This window comes from Rhinopithecus bieti, unplaced genomic scaffold (assembly GCF_001698545.2).
Source record: "Rhinopithecus bieti isolate Rb0 unplaced genomic scaffold, ASM169854v2 scaffold_1673, whole genome shotgun sequence".
NCBI lineage: Eukaryota > Metazoa > Chordata > Mammalia > Primates > Cercopithecidae > Rhinopithecus > Rhinopithecus bieti.
Window position 1 is genome coordinate 4423009 of NW_016804690.1, and position 23097 is coordinate 4446105.

At 37.1% G+C, this 23097-nt stretch overlaps 1 protein-coding gene across 1 annotated transcript in view; it reads left to right on the plus strand.

Moving 5' to 3' along the window:
• Window positions 1-23097, plus strand: part of RAB3GAP2 (RAB3 GTPase activating non-catalytic protein subunit 2) — a 119781-nt gene that overhangs the window by 35132 nt on the left and 61552 nt on the right. Inside the window, exons 2-4 of the mRNA XM_017870008.1 lie at window positions 1705-1769; window positions 20661-20784; window positions 21609-21690. Of these exons, the coding sequence (XP_017725497.1) occupies window positions 1705-1769; window positions 20661-20784; window positions 21609-21690 (271 nt within the window). The remainder of the gene's footprint in view (window positions 1-1704; window positions 1770-20660; window positions 20785-21608; window positions 21691-23097) is intronic.

Genomic DNA, 23097 nt, shown 5'->3' on the forward strand with positions numbered 1-23097 from the left:
GCAATGTTAATCAAATGATAGTGCCATTTTAGGACTTAATATATGCCTATTAGGAAGTAATTATTTGGCATTTAAGTACAGAAGATTAGACTGTTACTACAAAGCTAATTGAACGATGACTCTAAGTAGTAGACTATAACAAATTCTTTAATCATCTGTATGTAATTGATTCCAGCGACTTTTAAAACCTCGTATATAAGTGAATCTATTTGCTTCCTTCCTACTGTAAGCCATCAGAATCAGTCCCATCTTTTAAATTGATTTCCTCCCAGAATTTTAAAGCTGATTACTTAAATATAATATTTGATTTAGCTAAACCTTGACCAGCATTGAGAACTTGGTATGTGTCAGGTACTGAGGACTTTAGTATGCTATCTGGTGTAAGTCCTTACAACAACCCTACAATAACCCCTAGATATAGGTACTGTTGTCTTCCATGCCTTTATGATTAGAAACTAAAGTTTAGATGGGTAATTTGCACTATGTCACAGAGATAGTAAGTGCTAGATCCAGGATTTGAACAAGCGTTCAATACTTTATATGTATTACCTCAAGGCCGGGCATGGTGGTCCACGCCTGTAATCCCAGCACTTTGGGAGACCAAGATGGGCAGATCACTTGAGGTCAGGAGTTCGAGACCAGCCTGGCCAACATGGTGAAACCCTGTCTCTACAAAAAATACAAAAATTAGCCGAGTGTGGTGGCATGCACCTATAGTCCCAGCTACTCCAGAGGCTGAGGCAGGAGAATGGCTTGAACGCAGGAGGTGGAGGTTGCAGTGAGCCAAGATCGTGCCACTGCACTCCAGACTGGGCAACAGAGTGAGACTCCATCTCAAAAAAACAAACAAAAAAACAAACTTTATATGTATTGCCTCAAATTAAATTTTTAGAGGTGATAAAGTTCAAATAAAACTTAGGCAGTGTGATTCTGGGGCCTAAAGTTTTATTTGTACTTTATTAATGCATATAAAGTATCTCATGCTTGTCTCAGAGTAGTTGTTCAAAAATGATAGTTTTTTCTCTTCTGATAAATTAAAAGTTGATTATGTAAAAACCAGTCACCTGGGCCTTGTAAGGGAACATACTGTCCAAACCTATTTGGGCTTTTGCATTCCTTGTTGCATTGTTGTTGACTATCTTATTTTCCTCTGAGAGGATGTTCTAACATATAAGAAATCACAGAATATCAGAAAAGGGTGCAGAATAGTAGGTTTGTCTTGTTTCAAAATTCAGTTTTCTTTTTCACTAAAGATTTGTCTTGTCAAAAAACAAGTTACTTTTTTAAGGCATCTGTGTGAAATTTTAGGTGTGTTGTTTTTTCATCACTGTGTATATTTGTCTAATATTTTGAGTAATAAACATTTGTCATTTTTAGATTTTTAAAAAGTCATCTTTGCAGTTTGATTTGAATGTGGATTAACTTGATGTCCAATATCTTAAGATCCAGATAACTCACACACAATTTTAATTTTACTTGCACACAATTTTACTAATACATAAATTTAGAAATTCAGTAGGTCAAATATTTTCTGATTGTTGTTATTACATATAGCAAAATCCTGGTATAACACAGTTTACCATTATTTTCTTTCTTAACATCAGCATTATACAGAGGTTGGTTCTATGATGTTTAGAAAAAATGCTTTAAAGATACTTAAAGCCCTATATTTCATGCAGGCATTGTTCATCTTTTTAAAAACAGGTAAATCAACAGACTGGGAAGATGATGGTTGGGGAGCATGGGAGGAAACCGAACCCCAAGAACCTGTAAGTCTTTATAAATGTATGCATGTTTTTTGATAGTGGCATTTTCCTTTTGTAATGATGGTGACATATTTCAGTGTCAGGCTGACATTTTAAAATCTATGTCAAGAACATTTTTGTGCTTACCTAATAGTACTTAACTAGATACTACTTCTCAAGGAACTTAATGACATTGTAGCTAAAGCGGGTGTCTTCGTTCATTTTGTGTTGCTATAACAAAATACCTGAGACTGGGTAGTTCATAATGAACAGAAATTGGCTCACAGTTCTGGACGTTGGGAAGTCCAGGATCAGCAGCCAGTATCTGGCAAGAGTCTTCTTGCTGCATCATAATACGGTAAAGGTGATAGGACCAGAGGGTGGTGGAGAGGGTGGGAGGGAAGAAAACATGGGCCAAACTCCTCTTTTTATAACCAGTTCGCTCCCAGAATAATGAACCCGCTCCCTTATTAATGGCCTTAATCTATTCACTCTGCTCTCATGACCTAATTACCTCTCATTAGGCCCCACTTCCCAACACTGTTGCATTGGGGATTAAACTTGCAACACATGCTTTTTGGGGGCACATTCAAACCATAGCAGTGGGCTAAATGGAGAATAATTGTTTTAGGATTCTTTATCTTTCATAAATTATTCTTTTACATTCTTTTACTATTCACTCAAATATTTGCTGTACCTACCATATTCTAGGCATTTTTCTAGGTGCGGGGAGTATAGCAAGGAGCAAGGTAGATAAAGTTCCTATATATGTTAGTATATTTTCACATATGAGTAATAAAAAAATCTAACTTTAATTGGCTTAAATACAAAGAAAATTTATTTGCTTACATAGAAGGAAGTCCAAAGATAGAATGGACTCCTGGGTTGGTTGATCAGGCAATTCAAATATGTCAAGTTCTTTCCTTCTGTCCACTTTGTATATGCAGTGTTGGCTTCATCCTAATGCCTGTTTCACTCACAGATGTAGTGTGGACATGTTTCTTCATTAATGGTTAGAGGGAGAAAAAGACTCAGACTTTTCATGACTCAGGAATTAGGGAACTACTTTCTTAGATGTCTGTAGCAAACTTTTCCTTATATCTTCTTGGCCAGGATTGGGCCACATGCTCATTTCTGAACTAATCACTGGCAAGGGATATAAGATATTCATTGTTGAATCATATTATTCCTTGGAGTTAGAGGATAAGAGGGTCAGCTTCTCCTGAGGCCCATGGCAACATGGGAGTTGATACCTGAACAAAATCAGGACTTTTTTTTTAAGAAAGAAGAATGAATATTAGATAGGTCTTCTTACAGTCCTATTTCTAGGAGCTTACACTCTATGAGAGGAAGACATAAAAAAGAAAGATGGATGAAAAAGAATTCAAATGGTAATGTGATAGCAAGTTATCAAGTGACTGCTGTAGATTGGGTGGTTAAGGAAGTCTTTTCAGAGGATGTGACAGTTCAGCTGAGATCTAAAAGGCAACATGGAGTCAACAACATGAAAATCTGACGGAGAGAATCCTAGGCCAGGGCACCAGCTCATGCAAAGTCTCAAGGCAGGAATGGGCTTGAGAGTTTGAAGGAACATAAAGAAGGCCAGTGTGATGTAGCAGGACTGAGACTGTTACAAGATGGGGCAGAGAAGAAAGCAGGCCAGATGTCAAACTTTGTGAATTTGGTGTTTATTCTAAATGCAATGGAAAACCACACTTACCTGATTTCTGGCTTTGATAGCTCACCTTGGCTGCTCTTTGGAATAAGTTGAAGTAGGGAGCAAAAGTAGAAGCAGGGAGACCAATTTCAAGGCTGTTGCAGTAGCTTAGTTGAGAGATGATTGTGGCTTTGATTAAGGTGGTATTAGTGAAAATGAGAAATGGATGGATTCTGGATAATTTTCAGAGGTAATGATAAGACTTTCCAGTGAGCTGGTTATGAAGGATGAGAGGAAAGTGAAAAATCAATAATAACTTATTTGATCTGGCGTGTGGTATGAAATAGATAAAACATGATTGTTGAAAGGCTGACATTCTCAAAAGGTGAGTAATAGATGCCATTCTCTTTACTTTTGTTAATATTTGAAAATATCCATAATAAGTTTTTAAAAAACTCTGCTAGATATTTGGCTTGAATAACTGGAGGGATGTTGTGTCATACTGCGTTGGGGAAGGTGAGGAAAAGAAGAGCTTTAGCAGAGAAATCAGAAAGCATCATGTGCTAAGAAGTAGAGATATGCTCATGTAATAGAGATTTATGGAAAAACTCCATGAGGAGATTAAGAACAGGAAACCATTTCAGAAGACCTCTAGGAGAATTAGGATGTGTTGAATAGGATAAAATGCAGCTCAGGGAAGTTGGTTACCACAGCACCTCCACGAACAACACCTGGTCCTCTTCTAATGCTGTGTCAAAATGGAGCCTCAGCTACTCTGCTTTTCCTAAGACTGACTGGTTTCTGCTTACTCAGGATTTAAACTGTTGCATGGCTTTTGCTATGTCTCTTGCTTGTGGTTGTCTTAGATTATTTCTTCTTCTTTGTTTCACCTTCAGAGCTCATATGAAGATTTTACTGAGTCTGTTGATTACAACCTAATATCCTAATATAGGATATTTGGGGAGGGGGACATACTGTTTATACCAGGCCACTTCATGGGACATCAGCAGCTCTATTTTTGCTGCCTCCTGGTCAGAGATTCATCAGCAGTTTAATTCGCTATGGCAAGAATGAGGAGGGGAGGGAAGGAAAGGAGGGGGTTTGTGTAAACAAGCTTGAAGATTCTTCATGACCCTATGAAAGTAACCTTTCAGAAAGGGATGTGCTTTGAGAATTTCCCAGAAAGGGATAGTGTAAATGGCAGTTACCTTACATGTGGTATTTGGTACACTTACTTTTAGTATTTGCTTTCTGAAATCATGTAGCTAAGTCACCATTGTGAATAATGTAAGAGACTTCCAAGTAAGTTTGAGGTTTTCTGGAATAAACCTCACAGGCACTGCATATTAAAGTGGACACATGCATTTATAATTTCAGAAGAGGTTCCAATGTGACAGTTATTATTACATATGTAAAATAGTGCTGGTGCTGAGCTATAGTATTGTATTTATTTCAGACCCAGGTGGCCACATGCTAACGAACTCACTGATACATACTTGGCTTTTTCTGTAATGGATATTTGTTAATATTTGTGAATGACATAGTTAGGCATTTGTGTGTGAGGCAAGCTGTCTTTAAAGGTATCTACTAATTCTTCCCCGATAGTATTAAGTGGGTTAGTTTAGTCATAATGTGCCACAGACTTGCTTTTTGGCTCATCTAAAACGTGCCTTCCTAAGTGTGTGCTGCTTTATGGCATTATAACCTAATGAGTAGAAAAGAAGGAAAAGGTGCTTCGCAATGGAGTCAGAGAAGCAAGTAGGCCTGATGTGAGGCTTTGTAAATTTGGAATTTATTCTAAATATGATCAGAAACCACATTATCTGATTTCTGGTTTTTCAAACCCACCTTGGCTGCTCTGTGGAATAGGCGTAGTTTTTCTTTTCTTTTTTTCTTAATTAGCTATATTATTCTTTTAATTTCTTCTTAATTAGCTATATTTCTCATACTCATGAGGGTCATGGGCCTCTTTAGTTTGCAGTATTTCATTTTGATGTGCCAGTGTTGCGGCTGATTCTGAGTGACATCGACAATGATAGCATAGTTAGAATGCATAAGTGTTAATACAGTTCCTTTAAATCTGACCTGTAAAGCATGGCTTCTTTTTTCAGCAAGGATATACTAAATCTAGAGATAACCTAAATCAAGGGGTCTCTAGGGATAAATCTAAGGTTCTTTTAACTGATGTAGTTAAAAGCTGAAAGATGCTTCTACTCATTCTAAAAACACACAAAAATACTGACATGTAGAACATTTCTTCATCTGGATAAAATCGGAGTATTTACAAATGGCCCTAATAGATGAGAGTAGCTTGGTGTTCTTTTTCTTGATAGATTTGCTCATGCTGTGACTTAACAAACAGAGCAAGTGAAACAGTATTGCTAGACCTCATTCACAACAATTTTGGGTGTACCAATTATTCCTAGCTGTTCTTATTATCCACCTTTGAACCCCTGTACCTTGTTATGGGTCATATGTACATGGTGAGGGAGAATACATTTGGGTGACAGTAAAAGTAGGCAGGTACAATGAAGTTCAGAGGTCATCTAGTTGTTCAAGTTATCCTATTTGTTCAAGAGAGCTTCTTTGAATTTGGATCCTTTCCTTAAGACATCTTTGTTAAAGGAGACTGGTGGGTGGGAACAAAATGGCACTATGGCCAGAGTAAGGACTATGACCTCTCCCTCGAACAGCAGCTTTCTGTATATAGCACTATTATGAAGTTTTGCTGAGCAAAATGTTTTATACCAGGCCTATTAGGAATCTACTCAGCTGAGGTAAGAGACTCTTGTTATTTCTACTACCATCTGTGATTATGAACAACTCCAGAACTATAACCAGCTCCAGAGGCAAGAATTAGAATAAATTTTGGCAGATGTGTGAAATGTAAAAGTATATGCTCTAGTTGCCTAGTTAGAATGTAAAAGAGTGGAAAGAGAAACTTTTACTCTCTCTTACTAGGAACAGATAGCAAGCTCAAAACCTACCTCCTCTGAGAGTCTGAGTCTTATCCACATTAAAGAAGGAACCAGGATTGGAAGAAGTGGAATGTCTTGAAGTCAACTTACAGTTGTGTCAAGGCATTATCATTATAAAAACAATTATAGAGGCCAGGCTCAGTGGCTCACGCCTGTAATCCCAGCACTTTGGAAGGCTGAGGCAGGCGGATCACTTGAGGTCAGGAGTACGAGACCAGCCTGGCCAAAATGGCAAAACCCTAACTAAAAATACAAAAATTAGCCAGGCGTGTTGGCACATGCCTGTAATCCCAGCTACTTTGGAGGCTAAGGCAGGAGAACTGCTTGAACCTGGGAGGCGGATGTTGCAATGAGCCGAGATTGCACCACTGCACTCCAGCCTGAGCAACAGAGTAAGACTCTGTCTCCAAACAAACAAACAAAAAACAATTATAGGATTCTTCACCAGTTGCCATTGGGTTGAGGTTATTATAACCAGAAGAAGGTAAATTTTTCTTCTGCGTTAGTCTGGCATTACGGAGATGGTGTGTTTTGCTCTTCAAGAGTGCTGTGGTACTGTGTAGTTAAGCCACAGGAGGGGAAGCAAAGAGGAAAGGAGCAGCAGCCACTGCCACTGAATGCTGACAAGGAGACCAACTCGCTGCTACTGAATTCAGCAAAAGACTGAAAACTCCACAGTGCTTTTTATCTCCACAAGTCTGTTAGCTCTTTGAGAGTAGTTTCTTACTTTTATGGCAGAAAATGACTTTTATGTTCAGAGTGACAGTACTGGGATCTGGACAAGGCTTGTTTAGGAAAGGAGAAAGCCTCTTTTTTTTCTGACTCTAGGTTGATTCTGATTCTATTTATAGGTGTTAGCTATAATAATGGCTTAGTGAAGAAAGCATATTTTAATATGCACTATCAGCGGTAGCCAGCTATGTCCAAGGAAGTGTGCATGTATGACACTGGTAGGCTTAGGAGCTTTAATGGTTTCTATGATAGAAGACAAACATCTTTCTGCTGTAGCTATTTCGTGTCTGTGTTCATCTGCTCAGGCTGCCGTAACAGAGTACCACAGACTAGGTGACTTAAACAACAAAAACTGATTTTTTCCCAGTTCTGGAGATTAGAAGTCGAAGATCAAGGTGCCATTGGGGCTGATTTCTGGTGAGGCCTTTCTTCCTGGCTTGCAGACAACTGCTTTCTTGCTGTGTCCTCATTTGGCCTTTCTTCTGTGTACACATGCTGGGAGGGAAAGAGCAAGTTCTGGTGTCTCTTCCTCTTATGAGGACACCAGTCCTAACCGACTCTTATGAGCTCATTTGCATTTAACCTGAATTACCTCCTTAGAGGCCCTATGTCTAACCAAGTACAGTCACTTTAGGGTTAAGGCATCAACATTTGAATTGGGGTGGGGGCAAGGGGACACAAGTCAAGTTCATTGGCAAGTGTACTGAATTGGGCAAGTGACAAAAGTAAGGTTAAGGAATTACTACTTGCCTGTAAATAAATACAATAAGAGACTGAAAAGGCAAGCAGAACAAGCTTTTAAAATGGATTGGGGTAGAAGAAAGATGGATTGGGATAGGAGAAAGATGGATTGGGATAAAAGACAAGGTAAAACAAAGATCTTCCTCTATACTAGCTTGATTTTAAGTGACATGATCACAAGATAGTGGCTGGCTTGGGGACATTGGAAAAGAAGGTAGATGTACTATGCCGTCTACTGACTGATGATCCTATAACAAATAGTAAATAGCTTTTACGCATTTGTTGTATTTATTGTTTATTATCATCTTATTTTGTTTTTTTTTGACAGTATTATTAAAGGCTTTTGTTGGTATTATTATTGTTTTGCTATGAGAAAGAAGTAATTAGAGGAGAATATTTTGTTCAGCTTTATGCTGTAAAGGGAATTGAGGCAGTTTGGGAAGAAGCTTGAAAGACTTAATTTAATTTCATAGCAAGACTGATTTAATGGACTTTCCTTCATTGGTGTATTAAGGCCAACGGTAGGAAGTATAGACTTGGGAATTTGCGCAATTGTAAATAGGTAGTGGTTAATAGGTGGTAAATGGGTAGTGGTTACTGGATCAGGAAGCACAGGAAGGTTCTGGGTCAATGTCTTCAGTTAAGGTAGGCAGCATGGAAAATCTCCATTCAAAGGAGTCTTTGAAATGTGCTCCATCTGTTTTATAGAAACTGTTATAACAGTTTAGAGAGGCAATTATGATTTAGCAGATTAACAGAGAATAAAAGCATGCTGGTCAGATAGAGGCCCCAGAGAAATGTTTGTTTACAGGCTGAGAAGTGGAATATAGCACGATCTGATTAGAGATTCCTAGAACATTAGTAATCTGGGATGATGTTGGAAAATGTTTTGCCTTATTTCGTTATTTTCATTAGACTCTCATGCCACCTGCCACACAGGCGACATGAGCACCAGATTGGCCAGAGGTGGAAGGAGAACGCTTGCACAGTAAAGATATGCCCCAGGTTATCCTCTGAGGCTGGGCAAGGGTCTCCCTCTCATTAGGCCATTTCTTGTTAGGACTTTGGACTTTGGATTGTCAAAAACATACATTTTGCCAAAGATCTTCCTCTCTACATTAATACAAGCTTGGTCTAGCCTAGTAATTCTCAACCATGGGCGATTTTTGCCTCCTCAGTGAATATTTAGCAATGATTTGGCATCATCTGGAGATATTTTTGGCTTTCACAGCTTGAGGGAGGTGCGTCTGGTGAGTAGAGGCCAATAATTCTGCTAAGCATCTTTTAGTGCACAGAACAAAGGATTTTCTGGCCCCAAATGTCAACAGCACTGAGGTTGAGAAACCTTGGTTTATTTAGCCCATGGCCTTTAATGTAACCCTCCCAGTCTGTCTTTTTGCCTTTTCCCCATTTTGTTCTCCAAAACTTTTTGACCTTCAGAGCATTTGATCTATAAGATCATTAATTTAATTTTAGTAGAGTTTAGTGAAGTGATTTGCTGTTGTGAAAAGTGCAGCTAAATAATTGCTAGGAGACAAAATTTAAGTTCTTCTTGGATCTTTGGCCACAGAGCAACAAGTTGTCCAGGCTTGGTCTCTGTGGCATTATTTATGCCTAAATGCTTAAGCTCCATGTAGTCAGCTGCAGCTTTTCCTTCCTCTTGTTTATAACTGTTAATTTTAATTCAGATCTGCACTCCTCAGGCATTTCCACAGAGTAACTTCTGTTAAGTGAGTTTTGGTTTGGTGATTGGGGCCTCTGGTCTTCTACCAGGGATCTGGCTGGGTGGAGTAGGGAAAGGGAGCCTGGGACCTGACTGCTGGTTAAACACACTCTCTACCAAGCCTCCTGATTTTAGCCCCATCCATACTTTTACTTCTAGGGGGACCTGGTGCCAATTCCTAAGGCTGCTGGTGATTTTGCAATGCAACTAGGGCAGCTTCTCAGCTTTCTTCTCCATCAGTTTAGGAGTTAGCTTTCTAGGAACTGTAAACTCACCTGTTCCTTTGCTTTCTAGCTCTTATATTTTGTGCCTTTTCTCCTCTCATTTTTGTTCATTTGTTTTTTGGAGGAAAGTTTTTTTGTCTTTACTGGTTTTGCCTTTTAAAAAAAATTCTTTTACTATTGTTTTTAGTGGTGCTGGGGAGACTGGGAGTAAAATTCATGTGTTTAATTTACCCTCTTTTCTTTAAGGCCAAATAGACTTTAATTTTACACATTATTCTACTTCTTGCTTTTTCTATTTAATGTAATTTGGAGTTTTTTCCATATATGTAAATTATTTCATTCTTTTCAAGGAATACTATTTTATTGAATAGCTGTACTGTGATTTATTTAATCACCCTTCTGTTGAAGGACATCTAGTTTTCCTTTGCTCTTTTCTTTTCTTTTTTCCTATGATGAGCAATGCTACAATAAGCACCTTTATGTCTGCCATTCATCTTTGGTTACATGTGGGCACATAGTGTCATAATTGAGAGTCTGACTGCCTGAATTTCTGTCCCAACTCTGCCACTTACTTCTTATGAAACCTTGGGCAAGTTATTTAACTTTTCTAAGCTCAGTGACCTCATTTCTGAAGTGGTATTGATAACGATATCAAACTCATAGGATTGCCATGAGGATTAAATGATATATGCTTAGAATACCTGGAGCATAGTAAGTGCTCAATAAATGTTAGGTAGCCTTAGTCCATCAGAATAAATTCAAAAGATATATACATTTTCCTCTTTTTTTTTTTTTTTTTTGTGAGATAGGGTCTTGCTCTGTCACCCAGGCTGGAGTGCAGTGGCACGATCATGGCTCACTGCAGCCTCATCCTCTAATTTTTTAGTTGTTTTTCCAGATAGGGTCATACCACGTTGCCCAGGCTGCATTTTACATTTTGACAGAAATTGGTGCATGGTGCTTCTAAAGGGCTCCCCAATTTGTGTTCCAAATAGCAGTGTATGAGAGTACCTTTCTTTACTTGTTTAGAGAAATAAAAACAGCTCTGAGCCACTTGTTTATTATCATTGGCTGTGTGCTATTGTTTATTTTTTTAAGTGAAATATTTTCTCCATCCATGTTTTTAACAAATACTGTATTGGGAAACAAGACTGTGAAAGATGAATGTGCTTTTCTCTTGCTATTCTTAGGTATTTGAAATTGTTGACTCCTCGTATGTTATCATACTTCAGTCTTTGCTACATCAGATCAATGTAAAATGCCATTTCAGTGTTTTAATCTGTATTTTAAATTTATGGGTAAGGTTTGTCATCCTTTCATATGTTTTTCACTTATTCTTTTGGGGAATGCATACCATTGTCTTATTATTTTTTCTCAATTCCAATAGCAATTTAAGGTTCATTGCACTTACTGTAGCTATTAAATCTATTCTGATTTATATTGAGAGAGAATGATTTCTTATTTACTAGTATTGTTTATCCAACTAGATGATAGTTTCTGAGCAGGAATTTTTTTGTCACTTTCTTTTACTCCGTGGCACCTAGATTCAGTATGTAGTATTAAACAGCTGTGGTCAGACAAAGTGACATGTGCCTGTCTATAGTCCCACCTACTCAGGGGCTGAGGTGGGAGGATCGCTTGAACCCAGGAGGTAGCGGCTGCAGTGAGCTGTGATTGTGCCATTGCACTGCACTCCAGCCTGGCCGTCAGAGCGAGACCCTGACTCAAAAAAACAAAAACAAAACAAAACAAATAAACAGTTGTTCAGGCAATAGAGAAGTATGCTTTTTAGTTTTGGTGTTCCATTGTAATTGTTTATGAAATGAACTTTGAATAATAAAATATATTTGACACATGTTTATTATAGAAAATTCAGGTATTACAGAAAAATACAAAGAATAAAATAATCCATCCCTAACATCTAAAAATGATCATCATTATTAACTTTAAGGGGTTCTGCATAGGGGTCTTTAGGAGTTTTTCTTCGGCACTGTATGAATAGAAGATTGAGTGGGCAGATGAATGGGCGCAAAGAACATTTTATGAAAAGGAGGTCATATATATACAATTTAAGAATAAATGGCAGAATTAATCCTACTTGAATTGACAGTTGAAGTAAATAAGAGTTACCAAATTAGTTAAGTTCCTCTAACACTAGAAAGAAAGGTAATTTTTAAAATTGAGATTGAAGTTACAGTTTTTTGTGATTAATTTATTTGTGAGAATTTTCCTTTGGGCCCCTTCAAATAAAATTTAGAAAGAGTTCATGCCTTTAGTTATGTTGAAAAGATCTCAGGATCTTTCCTTTGAGAATTTTAGTCTCTGATCTGAAATGTGGCCTGGACTAGTACTTTTCATGCTGTGTGTGAGAGAGCTCTAGGGTTCTATAGAGGTGCTGTGTAGTTTCCTCATTCATGCTTTTATCTATTTCATATATTGAAATTTTGTATAAAGTTTTGTTTGAGAATAAAAAGTTCTGCTATCTAAAACAATAAAGTTTGAAAAATATTGAGCATTTTATAGTTAGTAGCAGAATAGAAAAAAACGAAAAAATCCTTAGTAACTAGTAATGTAGTGATGTTTACTTTCTTTTTGTGTTTCAGAATTGCTGAAGCACTATGTTTCTTGCTTTAAAAGGATAGATGAGTGTTTATTTCTATGGCTTAGGCAGTAAGCTACTGAGAATTACAGAGAATGTGCTGACAGCTCTTGGATTACACTAGATCTTTCTGGTACCCCTAAAATGTATAAATATCTGTGAAAGTTAGCACGATGACAGTAACAACATAAATTACTAATGATGGACGTATCATACAAAAGTTGAAAGCTTTGAAAAACTACTCCTGGCTACTTCAGTGACTGCGTAAATACTACAATAGCTGATAAACCAAAAAACATTGGCCACTGTGTTTACCCAGTAATTACCAGTCCCTATAATGCCAGCTATAGTTGAAAGGCTGATTTAATTACTACAGTTTTATTGTCTGCTTGCATTGTGTGCTTAAAATCAAAAGAAAGAAAATTTTAAAAGTATATGCTTTATCCCATATAGAGTTGTTTAGAAAGAATTCCTTTTCATAATGCACATTAGTGGTTTCTGTATTTTGTAGATTAAGAAAACTTTTTTACTGGTCTTAATTCAAAAAAAATTCTTGAAGTTTAGGCCACACTAAAATACAGTTATAGATTCCCCCTCCCCCAGCAACTAGGATTATGTTTTATAGGTGCATTCATTCATTCATTCATTCATTCATTTTTGCCTTTATAAAAGCAAGTTTTATTGTTATTTACCATAGTAGTTTCAGAAGGAGGAACAGATTAGCTCAGTCCAACATGATTGGCAGCTGGCAAAATCTAGTGAAGCAGGTGTTCTGATTGCTGTAATTTGGGGGGATTTAATTTGGTTGCTTTTAATACTTAGCCATCTAATACTTCAAACATAATGGAGAGTAAATATTTCATCTCCTTCCTTTTTACTTTACTACCACACCCACCTCATTTCAATATGGAAATATCTTCATTAAATATGATTTCCACAAGAAGCTCCCTGGAGAATATAGCCATGAGGACAGTGCATAAAAAGAAAAACTCAAAATAAAACTCTGTATGATAATTTTCTATTCTAAGGAACAAAAGTTTCCAGTATATGAAGAAATAAACCCAGTCTCAGATGCACTAATAGGTCTGTGAGAAGAGGTTGTGGTATAATAACTGAAAACTGCCAGCTATTTTCAAGATACTCAAATGGTAATTGTGCACCTAGCCCGGCAGCAGCCCTCAGAAAAAGCCAGAGTGCTGTCTCCATGTAGGCCAGTGTATTTGTCCCTTTTCATGCTGCTGATATAGACATACCTGAGACTAGACAATTTACAAAAGAAAGAAGTTTATTGAACTTACACTTCCACGTGGCTGGAGAAGCCTCACAATCATGGCAGAAGGTGAAAGGCACGTCTTACATGGCAGCAGACAAGAGAAGAGAACTTGTACAGGGAAGCTCCCCTTTTTAAAACCATCAGATCTTGTTAGACTCATTCACTATCAGAATAGGGCAGTAACGACCCACCCCCATAATTCAGTCGCCTCCCACCGGCTTCTTCCCATGACACGTGGGAATTGTGGGAGTTATAATTCAAAATGAGATTTGAGTGGGGACACAGCCAAACCATATCAGCCAGGTACAAAAATCCATCTTCAGCTTTTGCCTCCTCCTCAAGCTGTCCCATGGTTGGGCTGCACTGTCTTATCCACAAACGGGACAGAGGGCTTTTCAGCAGGAAGCTGGATTCTGCTGGTGATGATGCACATGGACTGAGTCACTACAATACCAGGTGGCACCAAGGACATCTACTTATCAGGGTCAGCGGTCTGAGAGCCTGGACTTTTTCATAATTGCTGGAACCGGCCGGGCTGTTTTGCATGGATCTTCGGGGACTCCACTCACCTGTGTTCCAGGAGCAGTCGTCTCTGAACACCCACTTCACAGTGGCAGGGAGGGGATGGGCTGGCTTTCAGAGCTGTGGAGCTTAGCTCAGCCACCACGGTTGGGGGGAGGCAAGTTTTTGTGGAAAACCCAAGGTGGAAGGTGGTCCCTGGTGGAGCACCTTTAAGCAGTGAAGTGCTTTTTTTGTTTTACATTTCAAGCATGGCTTGGGAAATTACCTTGTCAAATGATTGTTTTTGAATCACTGGCTTCAAGGGAGCAGTGTTAAAGACTATGGGCCCCATTATTGTTGGGAAGTTTTCCAAAACCCTAATTAGTAGGCAAATGCCTTTATGACACAAAACAAAATGATGAGCTTGCATCTTGTCAGTCACTGAATGTGTGCTGATGCTCAGCAGAGATTCAGTGGCTTCCCAGAGCATTGTTCTTTACAGCCCTATGCCCTATTTCTTGCCTGAGCTTTCTGGAACTGGCACTGGAAATCATATTTTGTTGTTAAACTTAATACTAGTTCATTGTGATCCAGTCTTGAGAGGGGATTTTCTAATCTTCACTGTACCAATATTTTCATCAAGTTATTTGTACTTAGACTTGAGACTTCCCTGAAAAATCTGGCACAGGAGTCACTTCAGACGGACTCACATTCTTTATTCTTGGTTTGTATTTCTGCAGCCCTTCTGGAGCAATACTGTGGCAGTGTTGTACAGGATACATTAAAGCAGAGAGAGAGAGAGATGTGAGAACAGCGAGGGTCTAGTCATTCTCATGGATTCTGACCCACAGGCCATTTCCTCATTCTTCCTGTGACCTCTAATTTTAGAAGTGAAGGACCAGAGTTCCTCTGTAAATTGTCCAAGGACTGTGTGAATCAATGTGTATTGCTTTAAATGTATTATCTATAGTATTGGTATGGTTAGTAAAAATCCACTTATTCTTTCTAGAACTTGATTTCTTTTCTGGAAAATGAGGAATTTCACTCAAATGATCCCTGTAGTTCCTTCTGTTTCTGTTTAAGATTGTATCATCCTGTCAGTTGGCTTCAAGAGGATTATGACATGTGTAAGAGGGAGATTGTTGATCTATACAGACAAGCGGTTCTAGGATCTTTGATTACATTGTCTTACACTTAGTTTCTTAATTTGTTGATTTATTAAAAGAAATTTGATTTATCTGAGATTTCTCCCATCCATACCTCCAGTGGTTTTTGTTTTGAATTTGCTTCATAGTATGGTAAAATTTACTCTGGCTGGTGGCAAAATATTATAGCTAAGCTTATGGGGAAACAATACATTTTTACCTCTTTATAATTTTAAGGATATTATTTGGTTTGGGTTATTGTCATTAGAGGCTTTTTATCCTTGCATTGAATCTGATATGTTGAATACTGTGCCTTAGTCACAAAAAAGTTACTTTAGAATTACGTGTGACCAGGAACTTCCAGTTGCAATAGGTATACAGCTGCTCCCCCATGTGGTTGCGGAGCTTGTATTAAGAACACAACACCATTGCATTTTGTGACAAGTTAGCATCATTCTTTTCATATATGTATATATATATATATATACACTTTAAGTTCTAGGGTACATGTGCACAACATGCAGGTTTGTTACATATGTATACATGTGCCGTGTTGGTGTGCTGCACCCATTAACTCGTCATTTATATTAGGTATATCACCTAATGCTATCCCTTCCTCCTCCCCCCACCCCACCACAGGCCCCGGTGTGTGATGTTCCCCACCCTGTGTCCAAGTGTTCTCATTGTTCAATTCGCACCTATGAGTGAGAACATGCGGTGTTTGGTTTTCTGTCCTTGTGATAGTTTGCTCAGAATGATGTGACAAGTTAGCATCATTCTTGAGAAGCACGACTAAAAATTTAGATCTAGAATTTTATGGCACATCAAACTCTAATGATGATATAATAATATTATCATATTTTCTAACCTATGTTTATAATATATAATGCTCAGCTGTACATAAGCAACTTTACCATGACAAACTAGGAGGATATATTTTTGGTACCACAGTAACAGAGAAAGTTGGAGAAGTAGAAAGGACATAGAAAAGAAAGTGCAATAAAGAATGATGGAAGATTTTCGCTTTTTGCTTCTTTATTCCCCTGTCTTCGGTAGATGAAACTAGAGTGCTTAATCCACATCAAGTTTTATTCTCAGGTTTCATGTAACTAAAAATGTACATGTATAAGATGGCTAAGCAGGGTTAGGGATATAATAATCGATTATGGAATCATTTTTCTGAATTTGCTTCCAAGCAAGTGACGTCTATTTCCAATGCTTTTGTCATGGTTAGTCCTTTTGGGACAAAATTCATGTTTGCTTCTGGGATCACTTATAGTCCATTTGTTGGGGTAGCAGCAGACAGCTTGATCATAATCTGACACCGAGTTTTAGGCCCAACTAAGAGGACTATGATACAGTGGTATTCTGTTCTTATATCTCTTTAACTGGTACTTACCATGGATATGTCAGCCAGAATCTTGAACTATTAAATCTTAGTATGAAGAAAAAACATTACTAAGGACTGAATATGCTAGCTTTACATTGATTGCTCATTGTCATACAGTTTCAGGTGTATGAATAGATAATATGTTATTCAAGAGAAAGGGAATGCTGTTATTTACTCATATATTCTATTAGTGGAGTGTGCTACATGTGGAGTTGAAAAATAATATAAACCATAGGTTTTGCCAACCAGAGGGCCTCTTGTCTAGTGTGAGAGAAATGCAGTCACAGAATATACAGGTAGCAGGGAGTGGTAAGACTTTTAATTGCAGTAAGTTTGAAAGAAGGTTAGGAGTCACGGTAGGATAGGTTTGCCAGAAGAACCAGAACTTCTGATGGAAAGACAGAAGGGAGAGGGAATGTATTTTTAAAGGAGTTCTTGAAGAAATACTTCAAGAATACTCTGGCTCACATATTCAAATACAGTGGTCATCTTTTAGCTCTAAATCGACTCAAAGAACTACAGAAAGATTAGGCCGGAATAAACGGATAATACAGTAGTTCTTTTGGAGAAAAGGGTTTTCATTGAATATGAGACTAGAGTCAAATCTCAAGTAAAGACAAGCTTCCCAAAGAGCTAGTACAGCTACCCACAGAGATGAGCAGGGTGATAGAATGGAAAGACCACCTGAATTAAGAATCAGGAAGTCTAGATTTTAGTTTGGGCTCTGACACTAATTCCATGGCTGGAGCACATCCCTTAACCTCCCCAAGACTCCACTTTCTTTATTATAAAATTAGATTTTGGACCAGTTGGCCTCTAAATGTCTTCCATCTTTGACTCTTTGTCTTTTCTGTGCACATAAACATCAGATCTAATCCTTGTTAGTGGCATTATTTTGAAAACATGGGACAGAAACCTATGAACAATATTCTTTATTGAAAAGAAAGAAAAGCAACTTTTATAATATTTTAGGATTTACTGATTAAAATAGTTTTGGAAGTGTGATAAGAGGAAGGAATCTATTTGTATAGATGCTCAATTATTAAAACAAATTTTTTTGAGAACATGCCCAAATAAGGGCTGTATTCCTTTCCTGAAGCATTATGTTGATTCTTTTTTATTGCATTGAGAGGGAGATTTTAGGATAAGAGTCAGAGACCAATCAAAGAGTTTTGGACCCTCCCAATTTCTTATCAAATGCAATGCCTAAATAATATTCCTATATGAGCTGTCCTCTTTGAAGCTCCTACCTGAAAGTGGAACTCTAATCACTTAGAAGGTCCTGTGCCTTACAGTTGGTATAATTGGAGTCTCAGTTATTGGAGGAAACCATAGGGTAATGTTGTCCTCACCTTACAGGCGAGCCATCATGAGGAGTGATGTGTTGGATAAACAAAGACTATCCTACAGCAGAAGCTGTGGAACCAGGGAAAAATTTAATTACAACTAAGTTTTACCTTATAACTTTTATCTTTGGGGGATAATTTTCTAATTTATCTGTAGGGAAACAAACATTAAAAACAACAAGCTAGATACAGAATTCCTTAAGAAAAGTAGAGCTTTAATAAAATGAGATTTTGCCAATGTTATGCTCTCCCTATCTTTCGGGAGATGGTGCAGCCTCCTTAGCTTATTTTGCTTGAGAAAAAAGTTCCAAATCTGTTTGTTTCCTAATATCTCATTGCAAAAGAAAAATAATTGCATGACTGTCCCAGAAGTTTCAGGCTCATTTTGGGGTATTTCTAAAGATTCCCTATAGCCCATATTTTATTTGTGTTTTAAACATTTCTTTGATGGTATCCCAGCAAGAAATAATTTATTATTCCTAGAAATACAATACTACTATAACATTTCTGACTAGGATGATTTTCTGTTTCTAAAATCTTTAGATTTTATAATGCTTGTAATGCATGCTTTGTACAAGTTTTTAAAAAGCATGAAATTATTACTTTTTTATAAAATGAAATTAACCTGCATAGCTTTCCCCTGTCTTTCCCTCCCCTTTTGAATAATTGAATCTAAAAGACATTAAGTAGGGCTGAGTAAGGTAGGAGTCTACATGACATCAAACCTAGAAGCCATAAGAGAATAGATGGATAATTTAGTTACATGACAGTAGAAAATTTCTACATGGAAAAAATTAAACCATCACAAATAGGAAAAACTATTTGCATCACTTATGTTCAAAGGGCCAATTTTGGTTTTTTTTGTATGTAAAGAGCGTATACAAAGCAATTAGAAAAAGAGCAACAACCCAATGGGAAATCTACAAAGGAAGGGAACAAACTGTTCGTAGAAAATTATGCAGTTTGTTCCTTTCCTTTATATAAAAATCAGAAATTTTCTTAAGTATATGAGAAAATGCCTAAATTCTCATTCATAAGAAAAATGTAATTTAAAAGTATTTTGAGGTACTACATTTTACCTATTAAATTGACAGAGATCCACCATTAAAATATTTTCGAAATGCCTGTGAAAAAGCAAGCACTTTCAAAAATTGCTGATGGAATTACAAATTAATACAACGTGTGGGGCACAGTTTGGGAATATCCAGCAAATTTACTAATGCACATTCCCTTTGACCCAGCAATTTTACTTCTGGGAATTTAGCTTACTGATACACTTCCACACAAACTGACAAATTTATAAACATATTTATTGCAGCATAGTTGGTCACAGCAAAAGATGGTAAGTAATACAAATGTCCACGCATATAGGGAACTGGTTAAATAAATTATAGTGCATCCATAAAATGGAATACTATGCAGACATTAAAAAGAATAAAGAAACTTCATGTGGAAGTGGAATGAAGTCTAAGGAATATGTTAAGAGAAAAAAGCAAAGTATAGAAATATGTATATATTATGCTACTATTGTAAGAAAAAGGGAGGAAAAGGGTAGTAAATGTGCATGAAGTATCTCTGGAAATACACATAAGAACTGATTGCATTGTCTCTAGAGTTAACAACTAGATGGCTAGAGTACAGGAGTATAAGAGACTTTTCAAAGAACACCTTTTTATAGCTGTTGAATTTTTAACCACGGGAATTTACCTATACAATATGTAAATGTCTAATGAAAAAAGAAAACACCTTGTAGGCCAAATAAAAAGAAAGAAGCATAACATTATATCAAATGCTTTTATAGGTCCTGTAACCATAATAAACATCAGATTTTTTTTCTTTGCTGTCTAGCTATCTCTTTGTAAATAGGATTAGTCACTAAAGTTCCTAATGCTGAATTATTCCTGGAGTGATTCCTATGTGACTTTTATTTTTATTTATTTATTTATTTTTGAGACAGAGTCTCGCTCTGTCACCCAAGCTGAAGTGTAGTAGTGCAATCTCAGCTCACTGCAACCACCACCTCCTGGGTTCAAGTGATTCTCCTGCCTCAGCCTCCCGAGTAGCTGGGATTACAGGCACGTGCCACCACACCCAGCTAATTTTTGTATTTTTAGTAGAGATGGGGTTTCACCATGTTATCCAAGCTGGCCTCAAACTCCTGACCTCCTGTCCTCAGCCTACCAAAGTGATAGGATTACAGGTGTGAGCCACTGTGCCTGGCCACTATGTGACAGTCTTTTAATGCCTTGCTAGTTTATATTTGTTTATATTTAAATTTTTTGAATTAATATTCAAAACTGAAGATTTGTTTATAGCGGGTATTTTGTTTGCAGTCATCTTTGGCTTTTTTTTTTTTTTTTTTTTTTTTTTTTGAGACGAAGTCTCACTCTGTCACCCAGGCTGGAGTGCAGTGGCGCGATCTCAGCTCGCTGCAAGCTCCGCCTCTTGGGTTCACGATCTTTGATAAGGAATATTATGAAAGTGTATGAGAATTGGAAATATTTCCTTTTCTTTTTTTTCTTCCCCCTCACCCCTTGAGGCAGGCAAGCTGAGTTTGAATACTCTCGGTATTTTTGCATATGCAGTAATTGTAGTTTTACCCACAGGAAGAAGAAGGAAATACTTGCAAAACACAAAAAACTTCCTGGCTCCAAGATTGTGTTTTATCCTTATCACCAACCAATGATCTTATGGTAATAGCTCGAGAGCAAAAAGCTGTATTTCTAGTGCGTGAGTATCCTATTCTTTTCAGCGACCTTTATTTTGATGCATTGGATAGAAGAGAAAATGGATTAGGTGAAAATAATATAACATTTTATCTCCCCCCCACCCCATTTCCCTCTTTCTCCCCCTTGCATTCTGTTTTTTTCTCCCTTTTTTCTGTCTTGGCTGTAGCTACCTTAGCTCTCTGTATATGATACTGCAGGGGCAGTACTGTGCGTTGCTCAATTCTTGCAAGGGACAGTCAGAGCTAAAAAGGTCATTGACCTTTTCTTAGCAACAATGTGAGTGAGGTGATTTTCAACTCTTAATTTGAAAACTCATTATCGATTTCTGTTTTGGGCATAACATTTTAACTCATAATTTTTTTTTGAAGATTAAAATTGAGGTTTTTTTCATACCTTGTAGATTTCCAAACCTTACTGATCAAAGTAAGATTGTGTGTAAAATGTATATAGAATGGTCTTACAAAGCAAATTTACCCTCAAGTAGCAAAGGTCTAGTAGAAAAATTTTCTCTGTCATCTGAAGATAAAAGTAGTCCTAAACTAGGCAGGGTGGGCATAGGAATTAGTAACTTTATTCTATAAGAACTATGACAACATTATACTGGTTGAATTGGGGAAAGGAGAGGCTGAAGGCCAGGAGACTAGGTGTATTATAAGAATCTTATAAATATTTTATCTTATATTTACCTATAAAAGACCCAAGTCAGTTAACATACAACTGTTAAATTTTGTAATCATATTCTAAGGGGAAAGAGCAAAATTTATAAATTACTTTTTTAGTATATTATAGCTAAAATTATTTTATATGATATCTTCATTCTTTCAGCAAAATGGAAATATAGTGATAAAGGAAAGGAAGAAATGCAATTTGCTGTTGGCTGGAGTGGTTCTTTAAATGTCGAAGAAGGGTAGGTGCCAGTTAATTTTTGTTTCTCTGTGTGTTACATGTATGTATGAAATTGTTTGACTTGTAAGTGAATCTGTTAAAAAGTTTCATTATTTGTTTGGGCTCAGTTGTTCACATCTGTAATCCTAGCACTTTGGGAGGCCAAGGCAGGAAGGTCATTTGAGCCCAGGAGTTCAAGATCACCCTGGGCAACATAGTAAGACCCTGTCTCTACAAAAAATTTAAAAATTAGCTGGACATGGTGTGCACACCTGTAGTCCCAGCTACTCGAGAGGCTGAGGCAGGAGGATCACTTGAACCCAGGAGTTTGAGGCTGCAGTGAGCTATGATCATGCCCTGCATTCCAGCCAGTGCAACAGAGTGACACCCTGTGTCTTAAAAAAAATCCAATTTTTTAAAATAAGAAAGAAATTTCATTATTTGAAATGTTTAGTGAATGTATATGCATCCTAACTTTATACGTTGTAGAGAATGATTTGATCAGTAAATTTTATGTATCAACTAATTATTATTTTTAATTCTGTTGGAAGATTTAAGGAAGAATTAGAAAAGAATCTCATGAAATCCTTTTTGTCTTTTTCCTCTGTTCTCCATTACTAATTTTATTCATCCAGAAAGTCAAGGGCAGTCATTGTCTTCTCTGCTTTGCTGATATTGGTCTTATACTTGAAGGGTACAGTACTACATTAATTCTTAAAACTCATAAATACTTCAGAAATGCAAGTTGGTACATCAGTTTCCTGCTGACCCAGTAAAACTTTTATAACTATGATATCCAATGTGACTACATGATGGAACTGCTAGCCTAGAACCTTGAACCCAAAACTGGTTTTCAATTAAATTTTTATGACTGAAAACTGTCAGATCAGAGTGAGTAAGAAAATCCTCCAGACTTTGAATTCAGATCAAAGAAACCAAGTGGAAGTGCCTAGAACATAGCCTGGCACATTGTAGATATTTGAAATATTCTCTACTATTATCAAAATAAATGGTAATATTTCTCCTTACACCATTTAGCCTAAGTGTTTTAAAGACATTTGATCTCTGTCAGAAATGCAAAGCAAACATAATACTTTAAAAACAGCAAACAAACACGAAGATGAATTTTGTTCATGGATTACCTAGTATGATGTATGGCGTAGAAGTGTTTGTAGTTTCTTGGATAAGCTGGTGATGATCCTCAGGTTTGACACATTTAATAAAAGTCAGTGGGTAAGAGTTGTTTTGATTTTGAGACTTAGTTTCTGAGCTCCTGACAAATGAAATCTACGTGTCAGAAAAAAAAAATATATATCTTTTTTATGGAACATCACACCTAACATGTGCTTAGAAATAGATGATCAGAGCAGTTTCTGCAAAATAGAAAAGCCAGCAAGTTGAAATACGTAAGTTCCTAAAATAATGTACC